This window comes from Lonchura striata, chromosome 24 (genome assembly GCF_050655825.1).
Source record: "Lonchura striata isolate lonStrDom1 chromosome 24, ASM5065582v1, whole genome shotgun sequence".
Lineage (NCBI taxonomy): Eukaryota > Metazoa > Chordata > Aves > Passeriformes > Estrildidae > Lonchura > Lonchura striata.
Genome location: NC_140726.1, coordinates 1,117,120 through 1,135,005, shown reverse-complemented (window position 1 = coordinate 1,135,005; position 17,886 = coordinate 1,117,120). Strand labels below are relative to the sequence as shown.

General features: G+C 47.6%; 1 protein-coding gene across 17 annotated transcripts in view; it reads right to left on the bottom strand.

Moving 5' to 3' along the window:
- ARHGAP32 (Rho GTPase activating protein 32) overlaps positions 1-17,886 on the bottom strand; it is a 236,312-nt gene that overhangs the window by 76,743 nt on the left and 141,683 nt on the right. For 14 of the 17 annotated variants that reach the window (XM_085560079.1, XM_085560081.1, XM_085560069.1 and 11 more), the window contains one exon: positions 15,285-15,371. The exons of 2 other annotated variants lie outside the window; for them this stretch is intronic. In XM_085560079.1, the coding sequence (XP_085416205.1) occupies positions 15,285-15,371 (87 nt within the window). Of the gene's footprint in view, positions 1-576; positions 13,481-15,284; positions 15,372-17,886 lie in introns of those variants that run through there. One more of the 17 variants, XM_085560080.1, reaches the window with a different exon arrangement.

Sequence of the window (17,886 nt, the reverse complement as noted above, 5' to 3'; positions counted from 1 at the left end):
CTACTTTCAGTTCATGAGAAATCACCATATTTCACAATCCTACAAAGAGGCACGTACACAGGATAAATTAGTTGGGATTTCCACATTATGTCATTTCACTTTGTGTCTATAGGAGAAAAAACAAAACTAGGAATGCCAGACTAATTCAGGGAGCTGTCGGCTTTCCCCATTTCTCCATCTTTGGCAATTAAAGAATTCTTGCTCTCTCCCTGAGCTACCAGTGTGACCTTCAAGGTTCAGTCACCAACATAGGGAACAGCAGCCTGAGAAATCCCTGTGATCCTGGATCTGCCTCTGCCACCAAACCGGGCATTCCATTCCTACATGACCACCCAAACAAAAATGATCTGTCAAACGATCCTAAACCTGTCATTAATCCCATTCTATTTCATTTTAAAGGCTGCTCTGTAGCTTTGCAGCCTGGTTGCCATGAATGAGGGCAGTAAGAGTTAAAGGCAGCCGGGAGGCGGAGCTGGGTCAGCCCCTGCTGTGCCAGGCTGTGCAGGATCCCACACCATCCCGGTCCCAGGGCTGACAGCAGCAGGAGAAGGTGATGGATGAGCAGGGACAGCTTACCCCACAGCAGCAGCAGTGTCTCTGGCCCCACGGGAGGCTCCTGGAGCGAGGGCAGGCAGCAGAGCCGGAGCGCGGGCAGGGAACCAGGATCCTCGGCTCCTGCACCTCCAAACTGCAGCTCGCAGCTGCTAAGCAACCAGCAGAGCTCTCCCTGAGCTCTCCCATCCCTGAGCCATCCCTGAGCCGTCCCTGAGCCATCCCTGCCACCAGCCCAGGCTCCTGGAGAAGGATGCTGTAGGTGCCTGGAGGCCAGAACCTCATCACCATTCCTAGGTCACTCAGCCTAGGATTGTGGACATCAGCCTCTTGTACAAAAGGATCACAGTTTACTTCGTAGAATCATGAAATATCCTGAGCTGGACCCAAAAGGATCATCATTCCAGCCCCTGGCCCTGTCCAGACACCCCAACAACCCCACCCTGTCCATCCCTGGCAGTGCTGGCCAAAGGCTCCTGCAGCTCTGGCAGCCTCGGGGCCGTGCCCATTCCCTGGGCAGCCTGGGCAGTGCCAGCACCTCTGGGGGAAGAACCTTTCCCTAAACCCACCCTAAACCTGCCCTGGCCCAGCTCCAGCTGTCCCTCAGGTACTGTCACTTCTCTCAGAAGAGCTCAGTATCTGCCCCTCCACTTTCTGGGAATGGAGCTGCCAATTCCCGTCTCACTCAAGAGTGGCCGTGCACAGGCTGTGCTGGCACAGAGCAGCACTTCAGGAGCAATAACACACATTTCCACTCAGCAGAATGCTATTCCAACACCCTAAAGGGAAGTATTTACCAATATTCTACAATTTTAAGCCTGACATAACTAATTTCAAAATGTTCCCATGCTTTAGGCTGGACTCAAGTAATGTTAAGCGAAGTCTTTTTCAGATTTGGAGCCTGAGTGATGAATTTTTAAGCCACATTTACATTGGATACAATTAACTTTACAGGAAGGAATCACTGCAGCAATGGAGGAAGGAACTGGACAGTATTTAGTGCTTCTCCTTACATCTCCAGCACAAACCACAGGAAAGCAAAGTCTGGATTCTCCCAGCCAGACTCCCAGGGGCCACAGCCACAGCAACAACAGCAGCAGCCTCATCCCAGATCCAAAGTGCTACAATAATATAATAATATAATTTATCAGTATAAAAACTGTACATCTTGCTCCCCTTTCCTGCAAATTGTCAAGTGCCAGAAAGGTTTGGCAAAAGAATTATTTTTTAATTTAGAGAGTTAATAAAATATTAAACAAAAGTAAGTGCCTGTTAAGTTGGTCTTGTGTTGTCACCTGTGTTTTATAGCAAAGCTCAACATTTCTGGTGCTTCAGGTACTCAACATCCATATGGCAAAAACGTCTTCTTCGTGTTTTTAATGATTTTTATAAACTGTTCTCAAATAAATTTTTGATCAGCCTCTAATTTTCTAATACAATAATTACTTTTCATTTCTTTAATTATTAATGGTCCTGATTTACAGAAGAACAAGCTTAAATCCCATTAACTTCAGTGGGACATAAGAAGTGAAGCACAAAGTGATTTCCCAGATTCAGACCTTCACCTACGAACCTGGCTGTGACAAAATTCTTTAAAATAAAAAATCAAGTATCAAGTGAGGATTTCAATAAAGCCATTAAATAGTTTTAGGATCTTTAAAAGGAAAAATTGACCGGTGACTTAAAAACAAGTTCCTCTTGAAAAAAATAAATCCATATTACTTTTTTAAATTTCTTTTTACAGAAATATTCACAATGAAAAGCATCATGAAGAATCTGAAATTTCTCACAGAATGGAAAATCTGGTCTCATCCCTACTCTTTTCCCATCCTGATCTGTTCTCCCTCACTCTGCTTGGTAGGATTAAAAGTACGATAAGAGCCTGGTGAGATTTCAGCCTCTGCACAGAGCTGCTGATTTTTTGACGATTATCAAAGCAAGAAGAAATGTCAGACTAAAGAAATTATTAGAGACTGCTGAACTGATGATTTAATTTCCAGCGAGCCAGAGATCTGAGCCCTCCACCAGTGTCACCAACACTGCAAGATCACAGATCAGAGACGCTCCTGGCTTCACTTGGCACAGGAGGAGATGGGGGGGGACAGGGACCCAGAGGAATATTCCTTCCTTCACAAGGAATATTTTTAGCTCTGCTGATCAAATGGCCTGCGGAGGACAATGAGCAGCCACAGCCTGGAGTAGTTTCCCACTCCCTTAGGCTCAGCTCAGTCCTGTGGCACTTGAGCGCAGTGTCACTCCCACTGCCATTCTTCCCAAGCCCATCCTGATTCCTGCAGCTCAGTGATGGCTTCATTACCAACAGACAGACGCCACCCCCTGCAAATCTGAGAGGAAGCAATTTTAAACCATTCCCTGCATTTTCATTCCCCCAGTCAAAGCCCACTTTGACTCACTGTCCCTTAAACTCTTCAATTATCAGTACAAGAATTGTGCTTGTTTCTGACTGGGGCTCCCCTAAGTCCAGGCCAGTTACACACTGGAATAATTGTACATGGGTTTAACTGTGTCCATTCAGCATCTGGCTGAAAACTCTTCTTGCTGTGCCCTGAGCAACACCTAGAGGCACCCAGCCTGCAAGAGAGGTCCAGCTGCTGCCAGGATTTGTGGTACCCTCTATTCACAAAATCTACATGCTAGAATTTTGTATTAAAGATTTATAGATATTCTTGCTATGCAAGAAAAGCTCCTGTGTCCAGCTGGATGTGTCTCCATGTCAGCAGGCACAATGCCACCCTGTCCATCAATCCCTCTCCAAGACAGCCAGACTGCCACTGAGCTCCAGCACACACAGCCTTCCTGGGTTTGCTCTACAGCACTTAGGATTTATTTATTTTAAGACAGGGATAGACCTTTCTCTTCTGGTTCAAATGCTTATTTCCTCAGAGAGAACACATGGATGCTCTTCTGAACCTTACAGCCCACATGGAGAGCAAGAGCAGAAAATGAGATGAAAGTATAAGGCAAAAGTCATTTCAGTTTGACCCCTCAGTAAGAAAACACCACAGATTAAATGGCAGGAAAAGCAGCAGCATCCAGCAGGGCAGGTTAACTCTGCCATGGGTGACTCTTACAGCTGTCTGGGGCTCAGGCTCTGTATGTTATTCCACCCTGACCCTCCAGCCCTTTCCTGTTTCAAGTCACAGCAGAAAATGGTTTAGAGATTTAGTCAAAACAGAAAGCAAGATGGATAAAATCCCTCCCAGGGAGTTCACCCAGGAAGTGTTTTTAGGTGGTGCCTTAGGTCGCTTTACCTACACCTACATTTGTTTACCAAAGTGATTCCACAACTTCTGATGTGTTATTCTAACTTGAAGGAAATTATAAATCTTTAAAACTTAAAGGGAGTTTTCCCTAAGGCAATATAAAAGTACTTTATTTCTGAATGAAACACTAAGACTTCAGCACTCCATCTGGAGTCACAGCACATGGACACAAGGGAGGAACAAGCACAAGATGGAGGGAAAATACAAATGGACAGAGCACAAGGCAGAGAAGAAAATTTGGTGTATTTATGTGATGAACCCTTATTAGCCTTATTCCACAGCATAAATTAATCTCTCAGCATTAATTATAAGTTTATTATCAATTAATTGCAGTCACTAGGAAAAAAAGAGATTTTAATGGAAACCACTGCAGCTTTTCTCCCCTAAAATCAGACTTTGTTGTGCTGCTGGATTCCAATTACAGATAGAAGCCACCAAAGCACACGTGGGGACGCAGGGCTGGGTCTGAGGGACAGCAGTGTCATCCTGTCTGTCCTCACTGTTTGGGAAATCACCCCTCAGGTGTGTGTGGCTCTCTGGGGGAGAAGGGGACACCAGCCATGAACCCCAGTGGAGGAGCAGCTTTGTCAGGAGTAAATAAACAAAGCTCAGGCTTTGGGGCTGAGTGGTTTTGTACAGGTACAGAGGAGTAAGAGCCCAGCACGACAACCCAACACAGAGTGCCTGAAACCCTAAGAGCCATTTTTCCTCCCAGAACCAGCCCATTTCTGAATGGCAGCCAGACAGACGTTGAACACGACCCAAGATTTACAGCCCTCGACATGTGAGTGACATCCCTGCTCTCCTGCCATGCTGTAATTTAAACATATATCCATATCCATCATCTCTTTACCAAAATTCCACCAGGGAGCAGCAGGTCAGGGGTGAGGGGAGGGCAGGCACGGCATGGGGGGCTGCTTTTCTGTACTTCAGAAAATTCCAGTCACGACACAAGAGCTTGGAGCCACAAACAAAACCCTGCAGAGCCACAGAGAGAGCTCAGGGAAAGGAGCTGAAATTCCACCATCCTCCAGGTAGCAGGGCAGCAAGGCCTGTATGTACATTCTGTACAAATGACTGCATGGACATTGCAGGCATTAAGCACAGCTCCCTCCTTACCCCACAGCCCAAACATGCCACAAACTGCTCTGCACTCAACCACAGGGGAAAGTTCCATCAAAGCCAGCAGCCAGGACTGGCCTTCAGAGCAAAACAAACAAAAAACCTTCAAAATTACTTGTCCGAGGTTGTTAAAACAAAAGAAAAGAAAATCACAGAACCCAAGGATGTTTTGGGTTGGGAGGAGCCTTAAACCTCATCCATGGGGAGGGACACCTCCCACTGTCCCAGTGTCCAGCCTGGCCTTGGGCACTGCCAGGGATCCAGGGGCAGCCACAGCTGCTCTGGGCACCCTGTGCCAGGGCCTGCCCACCCTCACAGGGAACAATTCCTTCCCAATATCCCATCTTTCCCTGCCCTCCAGCAGTGGAAAGCCATTCCCCCATTCTCCTATTACCGAATTCCTTGCCTGAGGTCACCTACATCATCAGCAGCTTTGGTAGACAGAGATCTCAATTTTCTTAAATCTCATTTCTCAGGCAGAATCATAGCAGCAAACAGCTGACTTGTGTATATATATATATATATATTTATGTGTGTGTATATATATATATATTTGATCAGAGCACAGAAGCATGCTTTTGTAAACACAATCTACCAGCAAGAAAAGATATTTTTTTGTAGGTCCAAACCCTAAAAACTATTTGAACATCCCCCATGACCCCGTTAGGGCTGCTATGCCACAGGCCAGACATCCATCACATCATTTACAAACAACAGGCACTCAGGAGCACAGAAATAACAAAACCGTGCTGTATCTGACACTGCTCCTTTCCAGCCCCATTCATCCTGACACTCCAGAATGAAGTAACACTACCAGTGCTTGGAAAACATCACTAACAGGGTAAGAAATGCCTCTGGGCAAGGTTAGAGATAAAAACCATGAGTATTTCCAGGCAAAAGATCTGCAAGCAGGGGTGTTAAAGATGCAGCTGATAAAGCCTTAAGGACAGAGGTTGGAAGGGTGAAACATTATTTAGAAAGCACAAGAAACAGAAGCAGTTATGGGGAGGTTTTGTGAACAAAGCTGGAGTCAAAATGGAAAATCAGCTGCTTTTCTGGCAGTTGCAACCATCACTCTTTATGAAGAAAGAGTGAAAAGTGGTGCCAAGACCCAGGAGATTAAATATTTAAGACAGACCATCTTCAATATCTAATATCCCTGATGGGGGCTTTTCAAAATGTAAAACACAATGTTTGAAATAAAGGCATGGTTTTAAACCCACAGATGAGTTAAAAATGCACCATTTAGAAAACAGAAAGTCCTGATCTGTAAAAACCTGAGCCCTTGGTGACAAACCTGCTGTACGGTCTTAGAAAATACAGTTTGTGTTGATTTCTGATGCCTCCATCCCCCAGCCTGTGGCACATCCTCAGAGGGACAAGAAACACCTGCTTTGTGTATTTTAATAAACTTGGGCCCAAACCTGCTCTGTAACTCTGGGAAAGCCCCCACAATTTAAGGAACAAGCTCAAACTGGGTTCCGCTGAGAATTCTGTGACTGACTCCTCTAAACAAAACTTATTTTTAATGTAACACACAGCTTGGCAAAGCACCTCTATTTACTGAGTGTAACAGTGGCACTCTCAGCCCTCTTCTTACCCAGACAGCTCAATTACAAGTTATCTTCAGAGTATCAGTTTAATAATCCCTGTGCACTCAGTGTAACTGGTAGGGGATAACTTCAGAAACTGTTGTGACTGTGCATTTTGCCACCTGGCTCTGTGCCAGTAAATATTTGCTACAAACAGAGAAGATGATGCATCTTTGATTTACCACTGAAGTATCTTTAGGACAAGGTGTCCTAAGGAGGCTTAGGTTGGCTATTAAGTTGAATTTTTTTAATGGAAAAGGTTGCCAAGCTCTGGCAGAGCTGCCCAGGGCAGTGGTGGGTGGAGTCACAGTCCCTGGAAGAGCTGAACAAACTGTGTTGATGTGGCACTTGGGGACAGGCTTGGCAGTGCTGTGGCAAAGGTTAAACTCCACGACTTTGGAGATACTTTCCATCCTAAATGACTCCATAAGTCAGTGATTCTGCCTTTACACACACACTGTTTATGTGGTTTCCATGCCTTGACAGAGCCTTTTTGAAACCATCCCTTCCTGACCTGCCTGCTCTGCATTTTATATGCAGTGAATCTGTTATTTGGAAGTGCAGATGCTGTTCCAAAGTCTGTGAACTTCACCTGCCGTGAGGCTGAGCATCCCAACTGCTCACCTGAGTTGTCTGCTGCTGCTTCCTCAGCCTCCTACACCAGCATCACCTGGTGACCAGAGCAGCTTTACAGCCTTGCAAAGGATGGGACTGGATGAAACAGTTTTAGATGATTTGTCCCAGCAGCCACGTAAACAGGTATTGAAAATGTGTGCATGGCAAACCTCCGCATACGGAATAAACATCAAGGCAGGAAAGAATATCCCCACAATCTCCTCCCATTGTTGACTTGAACCAAGCTCAGCTCTTGGAAAAGTTGTAAAACAAGTGAATTGTAGGCAAAGGGCTCCTCTGCAAAGCATCTGCACTGCTCAGCTGTGGGGATGACTTGGTGTCTCATCAGAACAGCCCAAGTGTCCCCTTCAATTTGTGGTTGGCCCAGCCTTGTCTCCAAAGCTCCACATGAGGGTCAGGAGCCCTGCCAAGATCCATCACAGTCCCCATGGCTTTCTGCAGTGACCCTCACTGCCAGAGCCCAGAGCACAGTCTGGGCACAGAGATCTCTAATTCTGGCCTTGTTTTCTGTCTCAAGGCAAAGGACACGACATAACAAACACCCATGGAATTGTGAGAGCCTCTGTTGCTCACAAAAACCCCTTCAGGACAGCACCTGGATGTGATACTGCACTTTATCCTGACAAATGATCTTCCCTCTCACTCATCATCCCTCCCTAGAGCAGGCTCTGGCCCTTCCCTTAGCTGGGGAGTTTCCATCAGGGAAAACCACCTGAAGCAGTTCTGTATCACTTACATTCCCTTTGAGGAGAACTGCCCAGCAGCTCAGCCTCATGCAGCTCCTGTCTTGAGGAGGTTATTTCCAGATACCCTCCTTCCTGACTCTCAAATAAATTCCTGAGCATTTCTCCACTGGATTTTGAGCACAGAAAGCCTCTGGCATGCTGAGGGTACAGCTTGAAGTGCACCTACATTTGCACCTGCTGAAAAAATGTGCTTTAGCACCGACAGCTCCACAACAGTTTTTATTTCTGCAATGCCATAAATATATTGTAAATAAATTCTTCCATTCAAAAGCCACACACAGCTATAACCCTGGTTTTGCATCTCATGCATCCAGAGTTAAGAAAACAAAGAACTGACCCCATTTCTGTCACAATACACATTAATATTAAATAGAGGAAAAAAAATGTGAAGAGAGCCATGAATGGAGCAATTAAAGACCAAAATTTAAGGGTGACAGTAATTTTTCATGTCTTGTAGCAGTGGATGGATCTCCACAGCAGAGCAGTGAATCTGCCCTGGCTGGGGCTGAAGGAGCAGCCCCATCAGCAGGGAAGGGAACCCTAGAGCCCCAGAACAGTGCAGTGTGCTCCTGGAGGGGACAAAAATCCCTTCTGCCTCAAAACTGGCACTGCCATGGTGACATGTCCAAACAGGACAGGGGCAAACAGCCTCAAGCTGTGCCAGGGGAGGTTCAGGTTGGACACCAGGAGGAATTTCTTCCTGGAAAGCAGCCCAGGGAGGTTCCTGGAGTGTTCAAGGAAGGCCTGGATGTGGCACTCAGTGCTCTGGGCTGGTGACAAGGTAGGGATCAGTCACAGGGTGGACTCGATGGTCTGGGAGGGCTTTTCCAACCTCAAGGACTCCATGACTCTGTGTGAGAATTAAGGATCACAGGGGCAAAACCTCAGGCTGAGCAAAGGGTGTGTTGAATCTGCTTTTAGAACAGGACACAGCAGACCCCAGTGTTAATCCTGCTGGATGGGAGTGCTGCCCTACCCAATTCTGAAGGAAATCTCTGAAGACCAGCCATTAAAACCCCTGTCCTTAATAACTGCTATCCCAATTACTAAATGAATCTATTCTTCAGTGTTATCATCCCAGCTACAGAGTAATAGATATTAATTAAGAAGTTCAGATGGAATTGAACCCCTATAGATGGCAGCTTACTTCCCCAAAGCCTGGAACAATGCCAGGTGTTTCACAGCCCCTCCAGCTCAGTTTTGGGATCTCCTGAGGTCTGAGCAGAGCCAGCAGCACCCTGCAGGCTGCCTGCTAGCTTCAGGCATTCTTGATTAATTCTCATTCCCACTGTCACTTTGCTTTTATTTACTGCTGCTGGGAGCAGGAGGCACACAGTGTGTGACCTCAGATCCACTGGAGCACAGCACGCGGAGTGATGGATTAGCAGGGTGGAAACAAGGAATTCTGCTGCTTTCTTTTGCCTAATGCGAAACAGCCCTCAACACCCGAGAAAAGCTTAGGACAGAGCTTTCAACATGTGTGAACATCTGGAAGGATGGGGTAGAAATAGCCAAGCCAAAGGCCTGTGGGCAGGTTTTGAACAGGTTTTGTGGATTTACAAAATACCCAGGATTTGTTACCCAGAGAAGCTGTGGCTGCCCCATCCCAGGATTGGACTTGGAACAATCTGGTCTAGTGGAAGGTGTCCCAGCCCATGGCAGGGGCTGGAACTGGATTGGCCTTAAGTTCTTTTCCAACTCAAACATTCCATCCCCAATCCTGCACACGAGGCACCAAACTCGTGGACAACCTGTCAGTGGAAGTCTCATTTCCCCGGTCATCTTCAGGCAAGTGAGCCAAGAGGCAGCAAAGAAGAACAGAAAACAAGGCAGGGGAAAGGTCATGATGGTGACCAGAATTTTAATGCATCTGAAAGCAAAGCAGCTTTTCTGAGCCCTGAGTACACACAGCCTGGCCCTGACCAAGGGATGAGGACACGTAGGTAGGGACAGGAGACTGCATCACAGGAAGATTTACTGTTGAATAAAAGCACTTGTTAACTACTTTTGTTTTGTTTAGTAAAGTCCTACATGAAGGCAGAAACTCCTATCTAAATATGGAGAAGGATGCTAACACACATTCTGAAAACAGACTTTGCACTGGGTAGGATCCACCTGGATGCTCCACATAGATACATCCCTTTAACAAACACATGAAAGCTTTCCCCTCTCTGTGTTTATATGTGTATATAAAGCACACAGAAGAATATCTGTGAGTTGGAATCTGTCCGTCAGTCACCTGTTTTAAGAGCTTTTCACAGGAGCAAAGTAGCACTTACTCTGTTCCTGTTCTCCAGGTGTTTGAGTTTCAATCAGAAACTATTAATAAAGAAGACAAAGAACCCAACCATATTTTGAATGTTTGACTCAAAAATCCTCCTGCAAGCAATTTGTGGTTCCAGCCTTGACTATCCCAGGCAGCCAGAACCAGCAAACCACACTTGAGAAGTTGCTCCTCTGACTCAGACATGGCCCCTGTGGGAAGCATCTTCCACTCTTCTCCCCACAGACCACTGGGGATGGGGAGTCCTGCCTGTTCTTTCTCCTTGGAGCCTGCTTTTCCTGGCCTCCCCCCCTGTGCCCTTGAACACTCCTTCCTGCACAGGGAATGTGGGATGGGGATGCCTTCAGAGCCTGGCAAATCCTGCTCTCCAAGCACAAGGTGCCCAGCTCGAATCTCCTGCAGGGCAGAGCTGGGACAAGTGGCTGAGGTTTGGGGCAATTTCTTCTTCTGGTGCACCAGGGACCCGATTCCATCCACCAGAGCAAACACAGCCCATGCTGGAAGGAAGAACAGGAACAGGACACTGCACTGGGCATCCTGTGACACAGGAATGGCTCAGCTCCTGCCAGCCTGAAAATGGGAGCAGGAAAATGGAGAAAACCCTGCTTGGACCATGAGAATTCCTGCTCTGAGAACAGCCTTAGAAATGTACCAGTGCTGGAGCAGAGAAAGGCTTCCTTTGCTGCCATTATCCCCCAGAAAGGAGGAGCAGGAAAGGTGCTGTGGCTGGGCTGGCATCACAGCAGTCAGCCTGTGTCTAATCCCTGAGACTGTGTCTGCCTGGCTTGTGCTTGTGCAGTCTGACATCCCTGCTGAGCAGTGCCTGTCACTCCTGTCCCAACAATCCACCTGTGAGCATGGACATGAGCAGCCAAAGCCTCAGGAAAGGCTGGAGGTTACAGCCCCACTCAGAATCTGAACATCTCCACAGACAGTCCTTGTTCTCTCCCTGCCGCTCCAAATGTCACCAAAAATTATGCTTGAGGTGTGCAAACACTACAAATTTCACATTGTAAACAGCATTACAAGTTTCATTTTTCAGAACAAAAGCTGAGACTGGTCATTCTTATCTTGTAATATTTGAGTAAGTACACAGAGTTGCTGTAATGTCACACAAACAAACCCCAAAACATCCAAAAGGCACATTTCCAGCCTTCCTCAAAAGTTGGCTGGATTAGCCCATTCCAGCCTTTTTGCAGGCTCTGACTTGTGCTGATTTATTCTCCACACTCCACATAACCCCTTTCAAACGTGGTTCAGACCACGTAAATTCTTTGTTTATCGCTGTGGAAACTCCCAAGGATTGCAAACACTCTCCAAGGACTTTCACAGCAGCAGGTACAGCATGAATTCCTCAGGGGTCTCAGCCATCCCCTGTGCTCCTTCAGGAACCACAGAATTCCCAATTACTGTCTTCAGGTTCAGAGGGTTCACAGGTACAGTCCTCACACCACCCATCCAGGACTTAACCCATTTATTTTAATAATATCACTCTTTTCATAGAAGCCCTGAAATCCATTTTCTAGAAATACAAGTTCAGTGCAACCTTACTTGGAAAAAAAAGGAAAATCCACCTGAACTGCTGAAAAAAAACCCAAACCAAACCCTCCCATCATTGTCTCTCCCCAATAGGGTTTAATTCCTCCCTTTGTCATTTCCTAGTTTTCACATTTAAATTTGTCCGAAGGAATCAAAAGAAGAATCCTATCTCTCCTCTTTTCTGAAATAGCTCTCTATATAGTCTCACTTCTTCTTAAGAGCTAATAAACTGAATTAATTTTTTTAGGTTTTTAAGCAGAAGAAAAGCTGAGCAGAGACTTAACCTCTCCTCTGAACCTTGCACAAAGCCTGGATTTCACAACCTGACTTGCAGCACAAATACACCTCCCAAAGAATGCTTTTTCAAACCTTATCTGGGAAGGTTTTGCAAAACAGGCATCAAACACTAATTCTCTTTTCACCACTAAAATGATACAGCTGGGAAGGAGTGGGATAGAATTCCCTCAGTGTAAGTAGCTGTGTCCTGCCAAACCCAGCTAAGGCTGAGCTGGATGTTTGAAATATCTGCTGCTCCAAAGCTTTGCTCTGCTGCCTGCCCCAGAGGGAATGGCACAGTAAATGCCATTTGAGGGGCCACAGCACAGGGGGTCTGCACAGCCCAGACTGGGCAAGGCCCAGCACTGACCCCCAAACCCACGGGTTTGACCGATTTCTCTCAGTCTGGAAAATACAGTTGGCAACTCCTTCACTCTTTGCTATCTGCTTCTGCAACAAATCACAGCAATTTAGAGCTCTTACATTTATGTGGATCCAGCCTCCCTAGCAGAACTCTCCATGTTCATCTGAGCAATCCAGGACATAGCTCAGGCTGCTGCAGTGCCTGAACACCAGTGCTGGAAGCACATCCAAAGGCTGAGGAAAGCCAAATTTGGTTTTCAGTCTTTTTTCCTCCCTCCTTCAATATTTTTGGCCTGATCCAGACGCACCCTCCCAAAATCTGTCCCCATTACACCATCACTCCATGAGTTATTTCACACCTCCCATTCCATTCTCCTGTGGAGCCAAACCCACACAGACACTGCTGGTGTCCAACGTGTGATGGAATGGAATCTTTCCCTGGACATGGGAGAGGCCATGGGGTGGCAGGGCTGAAGTATCTCCATGGCAGAAATGATGCTCAGCTGTGCAGTTCCTCCCATACCTTCCTGGTCATTGGATCCAAATGTCACAAATGTCTCAGCTTTCTATGGATCTGAGAGAGGCACATGGAGCAACAGGGGAGAGGGTGATCCTGGGGAGGGGAGAAGCTCCAGCTAGCCAGGGGGACTACTTTAAAACAGAAGAAAAATAGGGAAAAAAAAAAGAGAAAAAAGAAGGAAAAAATACAGGAAAAACAAGGAAAGGAAAAAAAAAGAGAAAAAAAATAAGGAAAAAATACAGGAAAAATAAGGAAAAAATGAAAAAACATAAAAAGGAAAGAGGGGAAAGAAGCGAAGAAGAGGAGGAGAAAAAAGGAGAGAGAAAAAGGAAAAAGAAAAAAGGGTATGAGGAAAAAGGGAAAGGGGGAAGAGGAAAAGGAGAAAAAGGGGAAGAGAAAAAGAGAGAGAAAAGGGAAGGGGAAAAGGGAAAGGGGGAAAGGGAGAGAAAAGAAAGTAAAAAAATGAGAAAAAGAAAAAAGGAAAAAATGGAGACAAAGGCAGCTGGTTCTACACTCATCCTTTAATGGATGAGGCCAAATTACAGGGTTTCCATTGGGAGGGGAGGGGAGGGGAGGGGAGGGGAGGGGAGGGGAGGGGAGGGGAGGGGAGGGGAGGGAAGGGAAGGGAAGGGAAGGGAAGGGAAGGGAAGGGAAGGGAAGGGAAGGGAAGGGAAGGGAAGGGAAGGGAAGGGAAGGGAAGGGAAGGGAAGGGAAGGGAAGGGAAGGGAAGGGAAGGGAAGGGAAGGGAAGGGAAGGGAAGGGAAGGGAAGGGAAGGGAAGGGGAATTTCTCAGGAGCTGGGCCTGGCACACAGTGGCAACAAAGAAGCAATTCCCTTTGCAAGGCTCAGAACTGTCCCACTGGCCCCACACAGATGGAATCCATGCCTGTACCCTCAGACAAATCCCTGCAAAGCACTAGAGAGTGGGGAAGGCACCAGAGGAGTGGGGGCAGGCCTCACCTCCATCCTGCCCCATCCCAGCTCTCTGCTGCTCCTGGGCCTCCCTCCTGCATGGGGGTACTCGGCAGCGTTTGGGACACAATTATACCTGAGCACCCTGTCCATCTCTGGAGGTGTCAGTCAGCTGGGGGAAGGATGAGCAGTAATGTGCTCTGGAGCTAGTGAAAAACTGCCATGTTCTCCAGGCTCACCTGCAATAGCCAGGGAATAATCCAGGGCTCATCCCTCCACTGAGCACTGCAAATGTACCCCAAATGTGAGGGCTCAAAACACACTGAAATTCCAATTTTCTACAGTCTCCTGAAAGTCCCTTTGCCAGGCACTGCCCTACCCATGTGCCCACCCCCAGGGTTTGCTGTGCTGCCTGTCAGCCTGGCCTGCTTAGCCTGGAAGTGCTGCTTTTGTGCCAGACTGGCTCCAGGGGGTTACAACACTCCCAAAAAATGCCAGAACACTGGCAGATCTGAGAGATGTCCACTTGGAGCCTCTCTTCTCTCTTCCAAGAGCACATTCATAAATATGTACAAGAACATGTGAAAGCTGCTCACAGAGAGGAATTCCTGCTGGAATTAACACTGCTGGAGCTCAGCCTGGCCAGGCTCCACCCCAGAACAGAGCAAGAGGCTCTGCTCCTCGAGGTGTGGGATGCTTGGCTCCTCAGGATGCAGGATGCTGTGTTCCTCAGCTCTCACAACACCCCATTCTGAGCACAGAGCTGAGGCAGCAGAGCAGGGACCCTGCAAATTCACCCCATGGCAGTGTGTACTCACTGGTAAGATGGATGCTCAGAGGGTGCTGTGGTGAATCATGGAAAGAGCTCCGTCCTGACCCAGGAAAACAACCCAGCACAGGCAGTAACTCTGCACTGAACCTGCCAGCACCCTGCATCTCCCACAGAGGGTGACTCACTGAACATATTCAAGCCCACCCATTAGGTAGCTTTTTACAAAGTCACACAGATCAGCAGATGAAGAATTTGTGGGACAGAGCAGCAGATTCCTCTGCCCAAAGCATCCTGAGATAAGAATTCCATGCCAGGTGTCTGGGAGCAGATCAAGACTGTGCTAACAAACCACTGGCTGGGACTCCCTGGTGGGGTCACTGGTGTGTCCAGGTGTCCGTGCTCCCCCCAAAGTGACCTCAGCCTGGGCACAGCCACTGCTGTTTCTGGCTCACCCCGGGCATCAGTAAGGATTATTTGCTTCACACTCTCCTTTTTCTCCCCTCAATTTTTCTCCTGTCCCAAAATGTGCTGGTGGCACCACCACAGGCAGCATCCCTGGGGGAGCGAGCCAGGGAAGAGGTGGAAAACCCCAGACACAGCACAGGGAAGCGACATATCCCAACATGCTGGAGCTGTGTGGGACAGAGAATGAAACCCAGGCTGGGGAGAGAAAACAGGGCCTTTACCTGACAGGAGATCTGCACCAGGTACACCAGCTCCTTGGACTCACAGCCATTCCTCGTCACTTCGTTCTGCTCCTCTGGGAGTGAGAGCTGCAGCGAGGGAGGAGACAGGGAGAGAAGAGAGATGAGCAGGTCAGTGAGGGGCACAAACAGGCACAGAACAGAGCTCAGCACCCACAGCAGCTCGCCCCCACACATGCTGGGTCTCAGGGAATCAGGCAATCAGGGAATCAGGGAAGGGCTTGTCTGGCTGGAGCTGCCACAGGAGAGACACTCAGCACACACAGACCCTGCAATGCCACCGGATCCTGGAACCTCACCTGACAGGTTAAAAATAAAAATACGGTTCAAAAATGAAACAGTTATGGGGAAGCAAATACTTTGAAGCAGGAATTAAACCCTCCAGCTTAGAAGTCTGCAAAATTAATTGTTCACTGAAAATATCTCTATAAATATTCATGGATAGTGAATATAGAACAGTGCTTCTCTCTATCCCCTCCCCACATTTTTTAGTTTTTTATTTAATACATTCAGGCAGACATTAGATAATAAAACACATCTCTCAATTTCAGTGCTGTCAAGCAATTCACCCCAGCAGAGTTTTACAGCACCATTCATCACACCCAGAGTCATTAACTGCATCATCAGATGTGTTTGTGTGAGAGCAGTGAGGAGAGATTCCTGCACACGGACTGAGCCTGGAGCATCCTACTCCTGGCCCTGTTATCCCACTAAAATGGTTTATGTTTCATGATCTCTCTGAGAGCACAAATTAGAAATAATTGTAAGCAAGTTAAGATTGTTTGCAAAGCAAATAAATAAAGGAAATGTGTACATAAAACTTAAAAGGCTGTAAAAAATCCCAATTAGCCAAGAGCAAAAAAATCCTGAAACAAATGAAAGCAGAAGTGAAAAAAGGCTGAGGAGAAGAATCCCACGCTGCTGTATTTAATGAATGTAAGCAAGTGAAAATCAGAAGTGGGTAGTGAGAAACACCTCATGAAAGAGGGACAAAGAAGGCAAAGTTCTCTCCACACAAATGACCATGACACCTGGAATTGATTTAACTTTGTTTGGCCAGAATCTCCCTTTTCTCTGTAGGGAAGTTCCACCACACATGGATTCAGCCCTCTCCCTTCACCAACCCAGCTCCTGGGATTCTAACTTCTTTTCTGATGGCTGTAGACAGGTAATTAACAACACTCTTGGTCCAAAGAAAGTCTTTGGATCTGTACAATTTATTACCAGCATAGGCTGTTGCTATTAATGGGATTAAACACAACCATTGCTTCTGTATTGCACCTTCCCCTCACCTTTATCATCATTCTTTGCTATCAAAGGTCACATCTGAAGTGCTACTGAGTTTGGAAACTAGAGCTAAAGGAAACGCAAAGCATGAAGTAAAGGAAGGCTCACACGAGCTGTAAATATTTGCCACATTTGCCAGGTATGAGGAGCTCTGGTGCAAAGAGGCCACAAAGATGAACCAAAGGCTGGAGCACCCCTTGTGTAAGGAAAGGCTGGGAGAGCTGGGGGTGCTCACCTGGAGAGGAGAAGCTCCAGGGAGAGCTCAGAGCCCCTCCAGGGCCTGAAGGGGCTCCAGGAGAGCTGGAGAGGGACTGGGGACAAGGTATGGAGGGACAGGACACAGGGAATGGCTCCCACTGCCAGAGGGCAGGGATAGGTGGGAGACTGGGCAGGAATTCTTGCCTGTGAGGGTAGGACGGCCCTGAAATAGATTTCCCAGAGCAGCTGTGGCTGCCCCTGGCTCCCTGGCAGTGCCCAAGGCCAGGCTGGATGGGGCTTGGAGCAGCTTGGGACAGTTGATGGCCATGGCAGGGGTGGGAGTGGATGGGCTTTAAGGGCTCTTCCAGCACAACCCAATTCTGAGATTCTATGAATCAAATGTGGATTTCCTACTCCTGGAGAAAGATTTCCATCCTTTAATCTCTCCTGTGCTCCTTGAGGGCACACAGACCCCCCCAGTCCCAAGGGAATCTCAGGTGTCCCTTTACTGAGCGTCTCAGTGGCAAAGCTCATTACCACAAGCCCTGAAAACACAAGAGCCAGGTAACAAAATCACCAAGAGGCACCTGCAGAGCTCCCTAAAAGGAACTCAGGGCCCAGCTCTGTGCAGCAGAACGCTGGGTAGAGAAAGGCACAGGGTGAATTCATCATCCTCCCCCTCACACACTGACACCAGGCTGGGCTCCAGCCACACCAGGGCTCTGCACAGACCTCAGGAAGAGCAGCAATCAGCTGGAGGTGTGAGCAGGACACTGAGGTACAGCAAACTTCCTTCCCAGGGCACTCCTGCCTGGGGACCATCCTCAGGATCACATTCAGGGAGTTCACAGCCTCCCAGCCAGCCCCATTTCGGTCCCTGCTCACACAAACTCACTGGGGAGCAGTGACATCCCAGCCCACTGATGGCCATGATCCATGCACCTGTATCTGACTCCAGAGGGGAATTGTAAAAACCAGCTGAACACTGCTCCTCTCCCACAGGCAGCCTCGTGCTGACTGAGACAGAAACTGTTTACACAGGAGAATCTGTGGGGTTTGTCCTGCAATCCAGCTGTCCTCACAGCAACATGCCCCCAAA